The sequence below is a fragment of the Glandiceps talaboti genome, chromosome 12 (genome assembly GCF_964340395.1).
Source record: "Glandiceps talaboti chromosome 12, keGlaTala1.1, whole genome shotgun sequence".
NCBI classification, from domain to species: Eukaryota; Metazoa; Hemichordata; class Enteropneusta; family Spengelidae; genus Glandiceps; species Glandiceps talaboti.
The window spans coordinates 11,003,231-11,022,437 of record NC_135560.1 but is presented as its reverse complement, the minus strand read 5'-3'; the positions used below and the strand labels follow the sequence as shown (position 1 = coordinate 11,022,437).

General features: G+C 34.2%; 2 protein-coding genes and 1 long non-coding RNA gene across 6 annotated transcripts in view; 2 read left to right on the top strand and 1 right to left on the bottom strand.

Annotated features, from left to right (window-relative positions):
• Positions 1-3,922: 3,922 nt before the first annotated feature.
• On the bottom strand, positions 3,923-6,066 carry LOC144443570 (uncharacterized). Its single transcript, XR_013481697.1, has 2 exons — positions 5,838-6,066; positions 3,923-5,020 (listed from the first exon to the last, which is right to left on the bottom strand). It is a non-coding gene; the product is annotated as an uncharacterized LOC144443570 (long non-coding RNA).
• A 344-nt stretch (positions 6,067-6,410) lies between these two features.
• LOC144443717 (myeloid-derived growth factor-like) lies at positions 6,411-10,275 on the top strand. The gene is made up of 5 exons (XM_078133257.1): positions 6,411-6,548; positions 8,255-8,305; positions 8,816-8,959; positions 9,273-9,327; positions 9,913-10,275. Exons 1-5 carry the CDS (start codon positions 6,447-6,449, stop codon positions 9,993-9,995), a joined length of 435 nt encoding a protein of 144 aa, XP_077989383.1. The 5' UTR covers positions 6,411-6,446; the 3' UTR covers positions 9,996-10,275.
• Positions 10,276-16,921: 6,646 nt separating this feature from the next.
• The window catches only part of LOC144443247 (anoctamin-8-like), a 29,430-nt gene continuing 27,144 nt past the window's right edge, over positions 16,922-19,207 (top strand). For 2 of the 4 annotated variants that reach the window (XM_078132671.1, XM_078132668.1), the window contains exon 1: positions 16,922-17,110. In XM_078132671.1, coding sequence (XP_077988797.1) covers positions 17,038-17,110 — 73 coding nt within the window. In that variant the 5' untranslated portion in view covers positions 16,922-17,037. Of the gene's footprint in view, positions 17,111-17,285; positions 17,689-19,207 lie in introns of those variants that run through there. The other 2 variants (XM_078132670.1, XM_078132672.1) reach the window with 2 other exon arrangements.

The following is a 19,207-nucleotide window of genomic DNA, read 5'->3' as shown; positions in this document are numbered from 1 at the left end:
ATGTGAGCCTAATAAGGGGTCAACACAGATGGATTTCCATTTGAACTCTTTGTCATTATGAGTTATATGGTAGGTAAGATGCGTTAAAAAGATAGTCTCAGTGACATTAGTTGATCCTTGAGTTCCTCAAAAAAATCTGAAATTTAAGTTCGATATATGAACCCATGGCAAAAGTGATGGAATTCTGTTAAAGAGTTGAGGGTGGGTGGATTTGCTAAGATTGAAAGTTTTCTCGTCTCAAAATTTAGGTCGTAAACTGAGATAACAAGTGTGGTCACCTCTGTCAATGTAGCACAGTTCAAAGCAAAAAAAAAACATTGAGAGTGGTGAAGTTACTCCTCAAATGTGACAATAGTAAGTTGTCACATGGTTTGCCTTACAGTCGGAGTATTGCATTGTTCTGTCAACTTTTACGACTTTCAATACATATGATATAGCTTGTTATTTACGATGATTTGTAGCAACTTAGACCTTTTTGCCATTACTGGTGTATGATTTCTATTGATGTACAGACTTCTTTGAGATGTTTGCAATGGTGTATTCAGAGTGTCAATGGCAATTTTACTCTTGTTAGTCTGTGCTAAGACTTAAAATAATTGTGTGGTTCCAGTTACGCTCAATTTTAGAATAGCTAATATGTGGGGTAGGTAGATGGGGGGGGGGGGGGGGGGGTGTTCTTTTGGATTTTTTTTCTTTTGTGAGTGTCTTGTTCAGCTAGTAGTATTATGTTTTCCATTGTTTTCCATATGGTCTCTGTGTTATTGGTTTCTTCTCATCAGATGTACAGCCATTACAGATTGCAAGAACAGTTTTACATTGTCTTTTTTAAGCTGATGTCAGCTTCTACATCCACTATTTCTTGCCAGACTTCACAATTTTTGCATATTTAGTTTACTTTTTCTCAAATACTTGAAAAAAAGTTTAGGGTCAGCAGTGAAAAACTAGGTGGGGGTCAGATACCTGGAACCAAACAATTTTTTTAAAGGCCTAACAGCAAGTGAAATGTTTCGTACTCGGCTATGAATTTTTTATAGAAAATGGTGCTTCAAATTCACAAACCATTCATATCAGTAATATTTTAAACAAATGTTTATTATGATATAGTGATTACATCGCATATAAATCTTCTGTATTTTGTTATTTGCTGGTAAATGAGGATTTAAATTTCAAGTCTTCTGCACTTAAAAGTATATTGTATATATGTTGCATCTACATAAATATATAGCTTTCTCTCTCTAGCCGTGAATAGAACCTATCCTTTCATCAGTGCAGTTCAAGAGTTAATAAAAGGTTTTACATTATTAAAAATTGTGTTTGTGTGAGAGTTAATCACATATTTAACCTTTTTTTCAGGATGCTATGCTTCAGGTAAGGATTGTAACACTAACTTGAAGGTATTTGAAAAATATTAAGCAATTGACACTTCTCCTAAATGTAATATTTGTATATGTAAATTTAACTATTTATTTTTAGTGTTCTTTTATATAATCAACAAGAGCTTAGGCTATTTGTTGACAAATACAAGTAATCTGGCACTTTATTCACATCATCTACCCACAGACACAGTGTAAACACAACCATCAATGACAAGTAAACATAATTCAGAAAGGAAAATTTTAAGGAAAAGTAGTGAAAATTTACAGCTATTTGGGATGTTTTAATAAGGTTCTCTGCAGATCAAAATTATAGGAAGGTGGTAAAATATGATGGCTAAATAGGCAGGGCAAGTAGTGTTTGGAACTACAAGACCTTCAACATGGGTGACGACGCATACACATCAAACCAAGTCTTTCTGATTTGCTGTCCTTGTATGTTATTTTCAAAACCCACATATAAATACTCCTCATCAATGATAAGACAATACTAACCTTGAATAACATGTGATTTGAAATTCTCTCATTAACATATTAATAAACAAATGCATTGTTTATTCAATTTTTACAAGTTCTCTATAAATAATCAACTACGCATGAAAAATGATTACCTTATTAATTCAGAACAGTGAGAAATAAATTTATCTGGGAGATACATGCTATTGTTTGGGATGAATATGAAAAAAATATATATATCACTATATTTGAATAATATACTAAATTACCATGTCATCAGTTTTCAATTTTGTTCTTTATTGTGTGAAAATTATAATTGTATTGTTATAATTATAAGTGGTGTAGATTTCAATAGTCCTGATATTGCCAGGGTATTTTTTCACTCATTTATCTTTTAATAATCTTTATTACGAAACTGACAATTCAGATAACAATGTATAATCATGTGATGTTTGTCTAAGTGTTAATTAAAATATGTAAATATTAGTTTATTTTCATAATTGCTTTCTCATTAATTCATTATCCTACTTTTTTAATTAAAAAAATGTTTTTAATTATAATTTCATTCACTGTGTAGAATTCTCATTGCCTCGCCCAAAGATGAGGATGGCTGTCAGTCATCCAAATATATTAGAAGTATCTGATATGTTAATGCGCTGTTTGTTGATGAAATTAAATTTCATCAGAAAAAAAATGAATTTGAAATTTAATATTTTTCATCGATATCATATTTCTATTATCAGATTTATAACACCTTTATTATACTGTACCTTCAGCGGATAAAGTATGGTAAACAACAAGAAGAATACTAACAACAACAAATGTACCATTACAACAGTAACAATACAAGAAATTCTCTAAAAAAAAAAAATTAAACAAATTATAACTTTTCAACAATTTACATACAGCATGATGATTCCTCATAACGTTAATAAAAGAAAAGAAAATATATATCAAGATGTATTCAATACATAATTGTTTTCCATTAGTAGGACTGAATTTCTATGGAGGACTGAATATATATGATAATGTGTTAATTATTAATAAACAATGGTTACTATATCTCATTACATATTTATCCTGCTATGCAATGTAATATTCATCTGTCAGACCGAGGAAAAATAAGAATTATTTTCATGACTATACTTTACATTTACATGTATGTAGGAATTATAGCTCACAGATTCCAATCGTGTATTTTCATCATTACGTTTACTTAGTTTTGAATTCTATGTTGTCGTTCTTCACAATACATGTCAGACAATATAATGTTCTTGTGAATACTAAGTAGGATAATCCAATGAGATAATTACTAGGACAGCCAAGATGATACAGTATTTACATATACTGGCATAACGCATATACAGCCTCTTGTCAGCAATGCTAGCTGACACTTTCCCGGCATTTTCATTTCATTGTACACTCACAGGATAGAAGTTTCTTTAACCCATTTGAATATAATTATTACAAGTAATTGAATAATTTGAGATGGAAGTTACATTGGTTGGCCTGAATTTTGTGTATTTGGAAACTGTACATATATTTCCTGAAGTTCTGATTGATTTTGCTTTAGCCTAGAATATAGTTGTGTGGTGATTTTCGACTCTTGCCATTCCTGTAACGGTATTTCTGTACCATGGAAAAGGTAAGGAAAAGGTGAGAAAATGTTGCTGTGTTCAAGCTACATGATATGCCATAGTCTACTACGACCCATCTGATTTAAAATTCAGTTTTACATTAGTATAGTAGGTATATGGGTATATGAACATCAGATGGTTTCATGTTATGAGAACATTTATGAAGTCAGATATTGCTCAATTAAAATACACCAAGCTGGCAGAACAATATTTTCCACATATTAATTAAATACCCCCCCCCCCCCCATTTCAATTTGAATGTTTGATTAACATATGAGTTTGTATGCATTGTGTGTTTAATGGTAGCAAATTACTTGACCCATTTACTGTTTTAATCATTTTTTTTTTATTTCTGTTCAATATCTAAATATTGCAGTATCCAGTTCTAGAAATAAGAAGCAGAAACTCACACATATGAAGTAATATCAGATAATTTTAATCACAAAATGAGTCACTGTATGCTTATCACAGGCTGTAAATACTGACGTCATAAAAAGTAAGCTATAAAAGTGATCTTTGACCTTAGAATAACCTTCGATTGTTTGCGACAGAAATGGAATCAAAATATGCATTTGTTTCATGATTTACATCACACATATACTAGTAATCTAAGACAATCTATACATGACACGTCAACTATCAAGGAATATCTCAAAACTACATACATTTGTTTTTAGACTACTATGTACATAGGATACTTTTTCCTGTACAGTCACAGAAAATATGTGTGTGACATAAGGGCCTCGTAACTGGGTTAAAGGACAGGTAATGACAAATTTCTTATACGACAAGTATTTTCTGGCTGAATTATGAAAAATTTAGGGCATAATATATCTGCTCAGGGTTACTGTATAATTGAGGAAAACAATGGCAACCTTGAACATTTTGACTAGTATTTTCAGCAACAAAGAACAACTGACGTAAAAGCATCTTGACATGACATATAGACTGTTAACAGTCATTCATGCCTTTTTTGCTACGTTTCATCTAAATTGTAGCCTCGCTTCGTAGCACTGAATACTAATGCGTACTGATAGGGACTGCGATTGCCGAAGGCACGAACTGTGAGTGCCACAGTACGCGGTTATAGCATTGCTCCGGATCGGAGCGAGGCAACGACTTTAGTTTTAGATAAAACGTAGCAAAAAGACACAAACAACTGTCGACAGTCTATTAACATATAGAGTGTTTCCTATTTGAATGTTTACAGCTTAGTCTATGTATGGTATAATGGCTCATAAATATTCATTTTAGTATTGCTTTTGCCCTCTCGTGTTTGCTCAATGTAAGGTTTCTATTGGCAAGATCATTCGTTAAAAGTCTCAGGTTGTGTCTTAAAATGTCCTGACGAGCGCGACTTCATATCTTCATGGTATACATAATAAGGTCCTGGTTGATTAATAAATATCTTGCCATCACCAATTCATCACATATCTTGGATTCAATTCACTACTTTCTAGCACCACTTTATTTGTGTTAATCGTTCTTTTTGTCCCCAACTGGCTCAGCTGTATTTACCCCTCCATTCGCATCGCCATTAGCTGAAATTTTTTCCTGTAAAATAAGTAGATGAATAAGCTTTGATATTATGATATGATAGATGATAAAAATTAAAGAGTGCCTAGTATCCAGTACAAAAATGGCGATAGGCGATAGGCATGAAAATGTCCTGAGAATCGAATATTTCCAACATGTGAAACTGACAAAAAAATATGCGAAATTGAGCCAACATGCAAAATGTATTACTGCAATCTATGTTCACCCCTGCACACTATACAAACCAGATATATGCTGGAGTCGCACTTTATTCCTAACTCTAACCAAACATGAACTTCTCACTTTGAATTCATTATTTGCGTTATTCTTTCATATTTTTTATTACCTAACAGAGAAGCATATGGCTCATGTGTATTATAAATGTCAACACTTTTATGATGCCGTATGCCATGACATGATGCCACTTCTGGAGTTCTATTGTCTCATTCTCTTGATTTCCAACAGCTTTGTCCTTATGTACAAGGCCATAAAGATGAACTCATGGTGAAGTGTCTAGAACTAGATATGGTTCCAGACTAAGCATATTCACTTGTTACCAGATCAAAAACACTGCATATCGTCTAAATGCTGTGTTTTTTTAGTGACGAATATTGTCGTTGGTGGCGCCATGCCCAACTTCTACCTACAATACAATAGCACACTACACAACATTGATTTCTTTATGCCCGAACTGTAACTGTACTAACGAGCCAAAATTTTAAGCACGAAAGCGAACACAGTTTGACTACCTGTACATTTCCTAACCGAAATGGTGGCTGAAACGATAACGTAACATTATTACGTTAAATAATGCATATCACGATGACGCACGTACCTTTTCCAAAATTTCTGAATCTGTTGTTTTCGTTGTTGCCGTCCCAGGATCTTTGCCTTCATTCACAGCTTTGTTTGGTTTCCACCATTTATCTATGTGTCGTTGGAAATATTTGTGCCATACCCATATAAAGAACGGCACAACCGCGTAGAGGATACATGGGATACAAACCATGGTTTGCTGTTGATACAGGATACAGGCAGGACAGTCTGTCTACTCTTCGATTGTTATCCCAAGATTACCCAAGGTTGTTGGAGTGAATCATATTCAGATTCTGTTGTATTTGGATTCGTTATCTGTGTGCTAATTCTCCCTCCACTCTCTCCTTTGGAAGTACAGCGGCCAATAATATTCTCAAAGTTAGCTAGATGTGCTTTGATATGGCGAAAATATACTGTGCATTCGTCTCATATTTGTTTTCCCATGTACGAATTTTTGTGAGTCACCTGTAAACAGATTTTCATCAGAAAACAGCTGAATAAGAATATGAATACGTCGACAACTTCAGCTGCAGCTTGACATGTAGTCGTTTCTGATTGGTTAATATTATTGAAATCCAAAATGGCGCTGTGGCAAGTGCAGTCTGTAGCTTTCTTTGCAACTTTTTGCATGTTAACTTACCACATAGTGGCACAAAATGCTGACGAGCTCTTAGAAGAACACTTTGACGTCAAGCCAGGTGGTCAGGTGATAACAGTGCAGCAGAAAATGGTAACTATATGCTTCAGTAATTGAACTCAACATCGTACCTACTATATTCATAACTGGTGCAAGTTTAAAACAGAATCAAAACACAATAATAAATGTACGAGGAAAGTACTACTACTCTGAGCAGTCCCCTCCCCAGGGGGGCCGGGGAGGGGGAGAGAAAGTTTTCCTTACACGACAGTGAACAAAACAAATACTTGAAAATACCAAATTACTCAACATTACAGCAATAGATTTTGTAACATATTGATATGCGACTGACAAGGGAGTTTGTATTGCAATGTTTTCGAATGTTTTCCAACCTTATGTCTCATGTGACTAGATTAGAAATTCTAATACAACAAAAATGAGATGAAAATATTTTTGGGGAAAAAGACATTCTTAAAGTGGCCATATGGATGAAGATTGGGTATTTATTTTGGATTTTTCATTTATAAAACAATGTTATGGCTTCCTACTTGAAAAATCAATGTGAAACAACATTGTCTAAGTCTGTGTTTGTCAAAAAGCCAAAAAATCTGTTTAAAAAATGTTTGTTATTGTAAGTACAATAACAAACATTTTACACATTTATTATGCTTTTGCAATTCATTGAACTACAAGGACTTGGCATATGTTGTTTCACATTGATTTTTCAAGTAGGAAGCCATGATAAAATTGTTTCATAAATTAAAAATCCAAAATAATAACCCCAATCCTCATCCATATGGCCACTTTAAAGTTTCAATAAAATTGACCAAAAAGAACTTTAGATTTATCCTCTTGAAAGTTAATAAAACATTTTACACAGCACACAGCTAAAAAAAAACGCCTAATTACTTGGTATAACTAAGTATTGATATTTATGTAGGCTTTAAAATGTTGACCTAAAATCCATTGTGTATCTAACTAAGTATATCATTTTTTAGCTCCAAATATAAATTAAAAGTGTTGATAATGGCCTCATTTGATTTTTAAATTATATTTTTAGAAGTACTCTATCTATGCCTGTTGATATGTACAAATTCATGTACATTTCATTACTTGAAAAACAAAAACAAATGAATACAACTTTTATGAGGTAAAAACACCATCTGTCTCTGTACTATACCTTCATAGACATCAGATAAGGTTGAGAATAGATTCACTGCCATGAATTATTCAGTGACATTGATAAAATATACACTACCCCTACCCTTAAACATGTATTAGTTATACTGGTATATGTATATTTGATTCTTGGATTATAATTTATATTACATAGATAGGCACAAAGCTACAAGTGTAGTGTTGTCATGTGTGTAACTAACAAACAATTTGTTGATGATAGATAAATGGTGCCTGTTTCTGTTTCCAACTTTCATCAGTTTTAATGTTAGTTGGTTATTTCAGCATTGTAGTTCAAGTAATTATCATATAATAATTATAAATTACATCAAACTTCAAACTCATATTTTGTTTGACATAGTGTTGAGTAACCACCCGAGGACCAGCTGTAAACATCTTGAGAAAACTTAAAACCTTACTTGCTAGGTGTGGCATCACATTGTGTAGCAACGTTTACACCAAGATATTTGTAGTCTAAACTATGCTTCTAATGTCATTGTTTTGTGTCAACAACATTTAACTGCTACCATTGAATGTGAGAACTTATTTATTTCTTGAAATGAATTTTTTTTAAAACAAAGTAACTCACATTTTGTTGAAACATTTTTTTATTTCACCCACAGGACTCATTTTCATGTATATTTACATATGCAGCCCAGGGAGGAACACATGAGGTAAAATACATCAAATATAATATTTCATTTTTGATTTCCGTGTGTCATCTCCGGGGGTGAGGGTGGGGGGGATGTCGTCTAACCCCTATCCCGAGGTAGGAACAACCTTGAACCGTGGTTTTAGAGTGTTACTTACCCATTCTATTTCTAACATTGATTGTACCAATAGAGTAGAATGTCTCACATTTTGATATTTTTGCCATCAATATTTTGTCATAGGTTTCACATCTTGATGTAAAGGGAAAGAGGATTTGTGTATTTTAAATCTACCAAAGTTAATCAACCCAATATATATTACTATTATGTCAGTCAGTTATACATTTTGTTATTTTATACAGAGCCATTATTGATGTTAACAATTTCTTTCTCATTATGGATTAATTCATAAGATTTTCAGGTCATGAATGAAATTCTGCCCTCATGTCATATGTGTTTCTGATGTTACCGTAATCTAGTAATCATGGGTAATTATTTCTGTCGTGTCACATGTATAAACCGGTTCACTTGTAGGAATGGGTAATGACGATATCAGGCAGTCCAGATAAAAGTTCCTATTCATGTACAGTAGAGAGGCCAGGTGGCAGGTCATACCTCTTCTTTCAACAATTCAAATTGAAAATCAAAGGAGCAAAATTAGAAGAAGCTGCAGCATTTGTAAGTACAGGTTGTTGTTTATATAAATATAGACATCACATCAGAAAAATTGACTGCTGTACTCAATGTTCAAAAGCAGAATTGAGATTTGTCCCATCAGGTTATTGCCATCAGTTGATTTAATTTTTTTTGTATTAATACTTTATAACAACCAAGTAATGCTTTGTTTGGATTAAATGTCTGTCTTTTCACTAAGTGACAAGCACTTGTCATGTTGCCTTTTAATATTTACTGTATGTATAATTGGCCTATTATAAAGTAATGTACTTTTTTGACAAAAGTTAGAATTTCACTATTTATTGTTTTTACATAGGGTGATGCTGACACACCTCTTAGGCCAGAAGAGTTTTCGATAGTTAAAAATACAGGTGAGTTGGTTTTATATACTGAAACATATCAACTAAGAAACAGTCAAAATTGAACAAATGGAAGATATCATTTCACTTGTTTGGGATACTAGACAATAGGCTTTTCCACCATTTGCTATGGTGGTGCTGTACATCCTGTATGTGTGTGTGTTACTCAGTTAATCATAGAGCACTGCTGCTTTCCTTGATGTCTGAACAATACGTAAATTATCCCTGATATACACTTCTACAGAATACCAAGGGACAAACCTCTTAAGAAACAGTACTATGAGGTGATGATACCCCAATTTCAGCAAGGGTGCTGTATTCTCAATTTCCTGTTAGTCATCTGGAATGGTCTATTCGTGGTACCTAAAATGCCATTTTACCTCATGCTAGAGGGTTAAAATAAGAAAGTCAACTTATTCTCACAAGCACCTATAGTAATACATGGAACAACCAAAAATATCAAAATGATTGTTATTTCTATGACTGTCCTTTAATATGTAACTAACTGTGATCACGATTTCATTGGCAGCATATGGTTTGTCCATATGGACAGTAAATGAATGTGTAACTTAATGATTCGTTTTCCTTTGTTTACAGTGAAGTATAATGAAGAAAAGTTCAGATCACAACTCACCAAGATAATGGTATTTGGCTTGACATCCAAAAAGACAGAACTTTAGCTAAATATGAACTTTACTATCTGAGAATAGTCTATAAGGTATGCCATGACGTGGCGCCCTCACACATCGGTCAACCCCGTCCATGACACGACATATCTTACAGTCTATAAAGAGAATTATTCAAATAATTATATCAGTTATGAAGAAATTATTTTTTATGCTCATACAAACAAAAATTTATTTATTCATACTGTTTATGTATTATCTTGGATAACCTTTTTATTTTCTAAAAAATAATGAGTGAATAAATCTGTTTGAAATTTGTATGGGTATAACAAAACCAGTGCCTGTAAATGTATCACATTTGTTAATTTAGTGAGACCATAATACAGTACTTCATGATATTTTTATTGGTCTGTATTTTGTTTTAGTCATGTGGTCTGGTATGTTTAAACTTCAGAGGCTATTTGTTGTAATGGTTTATCTGGGTATTGCAATATTGTTTATGGCCAAGATCTCATCCAGTCAGGAGATCCTTCAAATTGAATTGAATTGAATTTTTATTCAACCATATTTAACATTTCTGAAGGATGAGACTCTGAGGCTAAAAAATAGTTACACATTAAATAGTTCAGTCTAACCACATACATTTCACAATGCTAATAACATGGTAAAAATACAACAGAAACATGGAATAGTTACCAAAAAACTATGCATACGCCATAGATTTTATGTTCCCCAAGAACAATTCAAATAGATAAAAACAGGCTTCCCACGGACCACTCATTACAAATATAAACAACACCACACCCCTGCCGACAAGCAGGCTCTGTATGTACACACGTGTCACCACAGGCAACTAGACACACAGACTCAAATTCTCGCTAATTTATAGTATATACACGCAATTGTCAAAATCTGAGCATGCACAGTGATGATATTCGATAGCTTCTTTGACGTGTTTGTGCCTGTGTATCAATCAGTTGGGGGGTTGGGTGCTAATCATTCATTGTAAATGTGTGGTCTGTTGAAGTGTGGTTCATATTTATCAAAACCATCTATGGAAACATAAATTGTGTATCATATGCACAGTCTTTCAGCGATCATCCCATGTTTCTGCTGTATGTGACTGCTACAGGGTCTTGATGGCATAAAGGTCCAACATGATGAAAAGAATCACAGTCATACTGTATAGAAATAGAATAGACAAAAATTACAATTACTGGGGATATGGTTCATTGGTGCTATATTTTTTTAGTGACCATGATGATGAGTCATGGAAGACATTATACTACACATGAACATTTGCATGTTATAAACTTCAAGGACTATGGTTTAATCCAAGTCATTAATGTTATCTTATCAATGGGGCACCATAAGGAGTACATTAGATCATTCTTTTGTTCAGGACCAACCTTTTTTATAGCTCTACCAGACAATTGCTTTTCACATCTAAATTTCAATTCTCATCCAAAGTGGACCTTTTTAAGCAATAAAATTAGGATTGATCACATCAGTAGGTACAAAACTGACCATATACCTGGTCTATCATTTACCTGGTGTCAATGAAATATATACAGGACTGGCAAGTATGGTATTTGACCTGCAGATGTAGACAAAAATTTAAGAAAGAAACTATATATACCCAAAATAGGCAGTTACCCATGACATAATAAACTCGGTAGGATGCTTTCTACAATTATTTTTTATTTGGTAATTGTGGTTTCTTTGTTTTATGTAGACATAATATTTGTATATGTATACAGAGCAAACACCACACTTTCATATCCTTGCCAGCCCTGTATATACGTATCTGTAACAGCTTCAGTAATACTAATAGCCATATTTGTATATTGCTGAGGAGTCCGTATTTAGACTCCCTAACTTGTAAGTATCTCAGTTGACTGACTGATAACTTGAAATGTTCGACGAATAAAATCAATTAAGCTTGTTGTCAAACTTCTATTTACTACATAGCAACGAGTGGGTAGTCTTTCTTTCTACTTGTTAAGTCCTTACCATCCACATATCATATGTCATAAAAGTATTTGTCATATCAACTCTTGGGGGGAACTAGTTTTATCATCAGTAAATGTTTGTGTTGATTTCAACACTTGTGAAATTGCTTGACCAAAATCCTTAGCCTGAAATTTCCTTCCCTTTGTTCAGTTTTTATCAACACCTGCAATGCCTGATCATGTATACTATAAGGTATCCAAATATGTCGAGAGGGTTGTAATCAGTCTGTGTGTGTGTGTGTGTGTGTTTGTATCTGTGAGAGTATGAGAGATCAAGTCGATATCTAATGCCCATATTTATTGTTTCGTTTACAACAAGAGTACTCAAAATGTTGCTTAAAGTTAAACCTGGTGAAACACAAACCTCGGCCTTCTATCGTGCACGTGACCTGACGTTTAAAATTACACCACCAACGTTAGTAAATTTTGATACTTTCGTTATGAGATGTGCCCAGCAGCTAGAGTGTTTGACGATTCTCGAGAGCGAGATATGACTGATGAGACAGCACAATATGCTGTATTGTATTCGTTAACATAAATCTGAGTTGACACGCTGTACTTTATTTGGTTAAATATGCACAAAGGGGTTTTGAAACTGCACATTGTGTCGATAGAATCGAACTTGAATTTATTGGTGAACATTCCTGAGTGTCACAATGAATTACATTTACATCATGTACACATAACAGTTGTACCATTTGTTAGACATGATTTAGTGTTGTTTGGTCCTTGGGATGGAATTTATTTCAATCTAAAAGTACACCTGCCAAATACCATAAAGTTACAGACTGATGTTACGCACTTTAATAGATCAGACTTCTAATAAATAAATGGATGGAAACAAGAAGGCAATCTGTGATTTATTCTATAGCAGTACTAGTAGTACCACTAATACAAATTCCTGTTCATTTGTAGACGTTTACAGACGAGGGCGATTTCAGAAAAAGCCGATCTGATTGCTTTTATTGCTGAGATCGTACTCTTCTGCGCACAGACTGATTCATTTGCGAGGTTAGATTAAAACGTCTTCAGTCCAAAAGAAGCCACTTACAATAAAAAATGACGTTTCAGCATTGATCCTTTAATCAGAGCTAAGTATGTAGCAAAAGCATATCATGAATTAGAGGTTTGTTCGAGGAAGCCAGTATAAAAGATACTTTTTAGTGACGTACTCTGGTACTGGCGAGATATATTGCTTGTGTTGCAAAGGTAACACACTTATATGTTGTAAACACGTTACAATGTAAATGAGTAATGAGATTTGAGGATGAAGCCAATCTAATCTGAATGCATGGCTTAGCACATTTACGTGATGTGGAACGGAATTCATCCATCAATCCCCAGGGTTGTAGGTAAGACTAGTAGATATACATATCACGCTACAGTTAGACAGCGATCGTGCGCATCAAATTGAGAATACTGCTCTTAGATTATCAGCTGCATGCAGTGAATATGTACCGTGATAAAGCGATCTTGTCACGTTATAAAAACTGATGCTTGCTGTGTTACAAGTAGTTCACGCAACAATTGCAAGTCTATATTGATAAACGATACTTGCATACAAAAAGGGGATCATGCAATCAAGAATTATGAATTGGATGACAATCTTTGGAATCTTTCGATCTTTTTAAAACGATTTATTCTGTAAGCGAAACGATATTTTTAGCATATACCTTAAATTCTTATTTTTGGTGCACGAGGCATACATGTATGATCCGTTGTGGTCAACCATATCAACATTTGTATATAAAATAGTCGAAAATTGTAGCTATTGTGACTTTGAGGTAGACATATAGATAGTCTATCACAAAGACTTGTTTTGCAGTCTATCTGCAGTATAACCATTGCCTGGCGTCATAACTCTATATAACATCCCTAATATAGCGTGATAAGTAAACTCAATTTCTTTTCAAATAACTCTGATGGGTGTTACCCTCACAGTAATTTGCATCGGAAAAGCAAACTTTGAGGAAATGTGTATCAATTGAAATCAGAATAACTTGTTTTCCCCCATACAGTGATCTGCTAGGGAGAGGAATATTACAATGTAAGAATGTACTTGACGTATAAAGTTGTCCCTGACTTCTAACGAACTTGAACCACGTGTACGTATTTGAGCTTGAACTAGTGTGCGCATATAGAGGAAGTTGATAGAGATATTAACGTTTGTCCTGAAAAGGGATAATCAGAAAATTCAATTTACAATATCCCAAATTACAATATGGGTTTTTCTGTATAAATATACTTTAAACGTAAAAATGAAATACACACATTTTATATTCGTAGTATATTCGGTGTATGTAATTGTCCCCTGCCTTAGGCCAACGTATACTGAACCACAGACAATTAAGAAGGCTATACTTGTCTGTGACTGAACAATATACTAGTAAGTGAGCAAGTCACACGAGTCTAGTGTGTGTGTATATGCATGACGAACATCTACCACGGTAATAGTGCAGAGAGAGTTCAGAACACCACATTATGTCTAGATCTTCTAGCATATTGTGCCTTAGACCAAGGTCGTAAATAGTGATCTGAGCATACATACAATAATAGGGAACGCTAGTTTCATAGTGATTTACAATAATAGTCTTTCTACGAAAGCCTTGTAGGGAAGTGTGAACCGTGAAGTGTGAAGTGTGAAGTGTGAAGTATCACAGACAAGTAAGATATACTTGTAATTGTGTGTGGAAGTATGAAGTGTGAAGTGTGAAGTATCACAGACAAGATTTACTTATCAGTGGAAGTATGAAGTATGAAGTGTGAAGTCCTCAATTGTCTTTCGTTTCTTTCTGTTTTGTAACAGTGCATTTTTGGGGGATGAAAGTGATATCAGATACTGAAAGTTACACAAACTATTCGCTTTCCGCATTCTCGCAACCCAGAGCTCGAGTACAAATTTTCTGCTGACGCAACCACAGACAAAGAAGATATTAAAGAGGTTGGGGTTTACGATGATGGCTTTGCGTAGAATCAGAGTTTTCCGTTTCATTTATATTATCGATTATATCCCCAGATTGAACAAAATAAATCCTCATATTGCAAGCATTGCATCGAAAACTATGTTCTTTACTGTTTAAAGAAAGTATCTAGTCAAACTTATTATGTTTTAAACAAAAGGATGTGCTAATGAAACGCCAAAAATTATAAGCATGTAAGCAAAGAAATCGTTCATACCAGATATCAAATGAAGCATCAATTAACAAGCACATGGAACGTGCTTGTCTCAGGCTATCAACAGCAAAACAGTCGGTAGTCGGTCAAAACAGTCGGTCATTTTAAAAAGAAAATGTGCGCATCTCATAAGTTTATATGCAAGCAACATTTTCGCTTTAATTCCCCCCCTCCGATTCACTCTGGGATCGATTCAGAACGGCTATAGTATAGCAACGCGAGGCTATAAATCTATCAGTGTCCATGTCCTTCGTTTCAGGCCAAGCATGTAGACGTAAAATTCAGAGACACACTATATAGTGTAGTGTTTATATGGAATCTAAAGGTTAAGATGTTGACTGAGTGTTCTTTATACGAAATTACCATGTCAGATTCACAAAGGTCTGTGTTTTATCATCTCATCATCGAGTAAGCCCGTTTGTCAACGATGAGAATATGGCAATTACATATGCGTAGGATGAGTGCTGACTGATAGCGTGGTACGAATGTCTGTATCTCATAAGCTAGTAGGAGAGCAACATGTAATTGTTGTTCTGGGTGTTTACTAATAACGATCGATCCATTAGAATTACGCAAAAATCATTGAAACTCAAGTATAAAGACTTGGTATTTTACTTAATATGTCCATTCCGGTGAACAAAGTACGAGAGCAGGTGAAAGCATACTAAGACTTGCGATAATCGACCCCATTTACGTGTCTGTTTTTGTTTGTGCACCTGTCATTGTCACTTATCCTTAAAAATCTAGGACGATGGACAAATGAACACAAGACATACACTACAAGTTACAATATCCCCCTTCTCCCCCACACTGTACTCTCTCTCTCTCTCTCTCTCTCTCTCTCTCTCTCTCTCTCTCTCTCTCTCTCTCTCTCTCTCTCTCTCTCTCCCTCTCTCTCCCCCCCTCTCTCTCTCTCCCTCTCTCTCCCCCCTCTCTCTCTCCCCCCTCTCTCTCCCTCCTCTCTCTCTCTCTCTCTCTCTCTCTCTCTCTCTCTCTCTCTCTCTCTCTCTCTCTCTCTCTCTCTCTCTCTCTCTCTCTCTCTCTCTCTCTCTCTCTCACAATAATGATAAACTCTGTTCTCACAATAATTGTAATTGTAAGCTCTGTTCTACCAGTAGGATAGATGATAATGTCATAATATATAGTCTGTATTTATTGATTATCATTACGGTTGATAATTAGGCGTCATTATGTTAAGTTTTCTGTTGACATTGGGCTTTATGTCCTTGATCAATATTTCTCTTTCGTATTTGAGTATCCATTCTTTAGAATGTATTTGATGTCATAAGATTATGTTTTCCATAATTTAAATGGCGTCTTTTGAAATTACTGCATGTATGAACTATTTTTCGTTCAATATTTGCAACACATATCCGAGATTCTTTTGCAGTTGTTGAATGTTTCTATTCCTCGTGTTTATATATATAGAAAATATGAAAGAAATTAGAAATTTAGAAGAAAATTCATGTCTAGATGATAGCTCAATTTGCTTGAAACACGCAGGTTTGAAAGTTGATATAATTTACTATAATTATATATGATGTAGGGATGGAGCCATATTGAAAAAAAATGCCACTGTTAGAAATGGCTGCCGCAACCGAGACTGTATTTGAGCCATGGGTCAACGATCTCATTAGGGAACTCGATAAAAATATGTTATACGAGATTCTAACCGCCCTATAGAATTATTGAACATATAGCTTAACCTTCATCTTAAGTGGCCGTGTGCCACGCCCTCTTTCTTGCTCCGAGAGTATAGTGTGTATATATATTTGCATAGCACACGACAAAATGGCGACTTCCACATCAAATTTTGTGTCGTTGTGAAAAAAACAACTAAATTCGACTAATATGGTCGTTCATCTCAGATCTCTGGACTATTTGTCGCTAATCTGAAGTGGTTCATCACCATGGAAAACACATCTCAGACAGATTTTGATGACGAAAACGGCGAAGAAATAGTGAACCTGAACAGACCGCTAAGTATGCTAATTCGCACCCATTGATTCACATGCAAATAATTCGTCTAGGAATTTTTTGTTTATACCTGTATTTATAATAGAATAGTCCTGCGGAATAGCTATTTCTGACAGTTCGAGGCACCTAGCTTTTCAACAGATGAATATTACATATTTTTAGCTGCGAGCCGAACCGAACAGCTAGGGAGTGAGTACGAGTGTGGTGATCGGAGTGGTAACGTACAAGTTGGTATTTACAAACAACACACATGTCGTGAAGGTTGAAGTGAAAAAGTGCATCGGTGTCGATTTGAATTCGATGGAAGTATTGAAGACCGTGGATGAAAACGTTGCTGTTCATTTAACGGGTATCGATTTGCGTTGTGTGTGCTATTAGATAAACTGTGCAACTGTGTGCATCGTTGATAACCGTACGTCCGTCCTCATCCAGTGTCATCCCAAATATCACCTGCTGCACCACTCTTCATCCTCGTTGATACTAACATCCCAAACCATTCCATCCCTAACCCGTGCTTGCCTTGATGTAGATATTTTGTTACCATTAGTCTTATTTTCTGTTAACCATGGAAAGCATTGTGTTTGGTAAGCCAATATGCATTTTTTTCAATTTTTTATTTTTTATTAATTATGATTATTACCATAATCATATTTTTTTCATGAGCAATTCTGTACCTGTTTGGAATGAACCATATTAACCCCATAATAACTCCAAAGTAATGATATATGCGTAGTAACTGCTTATATACATGTATAGTATTTATACATGTAACATATTGGTATAACTGGTCACAGACTGCAATCTGCTACCCTTTATAGTTCAGTTCAGTTATTATTATTTATATCAGTTTTTTGTTTTTGCTCTATCCAGGGCATCTGCTTACCACCCAGTATTTAGACCTTTAACCCACTTGCTGCAACTTTTAATACATGTGATTGTTGGTCAAAATATTTATTTGCTCCATCAGATGAAATAGCATAACTATAAAATGTTTAGCACTGCTTTGCAAAACTGCAGTATCAATTTCATTGACATGTACACATGCTAGTAACTTAATCTTAGAATGTCAATTTAAAGTATCAAATTAGGTGGCTCAGATTGCACTGAAGAAAGAGAGAGTTTGAGAGAGTTTATTGTCACCGTAATGTTACAGTGACACTTACACAATTCAATTATTTACTTCCCAATATATGTCTTCATTCAGCTGAGGAAAACACAAGTGACTTAAGGGGCCTTGTAACTCAACGTCAAAGATGCATATTGGCAAACCTTTGTAAACTAAAAGTCAGAGATGAGTACTGGAAACAGTCCTATCTCATGGGTATGTTCCAGCTGAAAGAAGAAAAATATTGGGGAGAATAAAAGATGTACTCATGCACCTTCTTAAAAAATGTGAAATGGGGATAGTATGAGAATTTGGAACATTTTGATTCATATTTCAAGTACCGTGTATTCAATGATGTTAATGTGAGCCGTCATGACGTAGAATGACAGTTTTATATATAGTTATTGTCCTTTTCAAATGTGGCTTGCATGGGTTTTGATAAGCCTGAAATAGATAGGTTACACTACAGATGTAATCTCTTTTATAAATGAACTTTGATATATACATATGTATATTTAACTGAAATAAGCTACATTATTTTGAGTCTGTCTGTGAAATTGTGAGGTATATGTATCACTTATACCTCAAGTATTAAATATCACAAACTGATTGAAAGCAGTATGTGATAATAGAGTGATTTTCAAATTCGTATTTGTGATATTTAAAAAAAAAATTAATTCCATATTTCATAGTCTAGTCAAAAACAAATCGATACAGTAGAATTGTAATATTTGAATCATTGAAGACTTTATGAAATTATTTGAGTAGTTCTTATATAATCGTACATTTTCTTAGTATGGAATAATGAATTTTTAGTTAATAATCATAATGGGCGGTTTTAATATTCATAAATTTATCATTTTTAATAATAACAACGTTTGAAATATACATGCCTTGGTTAAGTGAATTCAATACTCCCATTCTGTAGTTCACAAACAATTGACATAATAGATTTTCAATATTTGATTCAAATTTATAAATATGTTTTCAAAAACGAA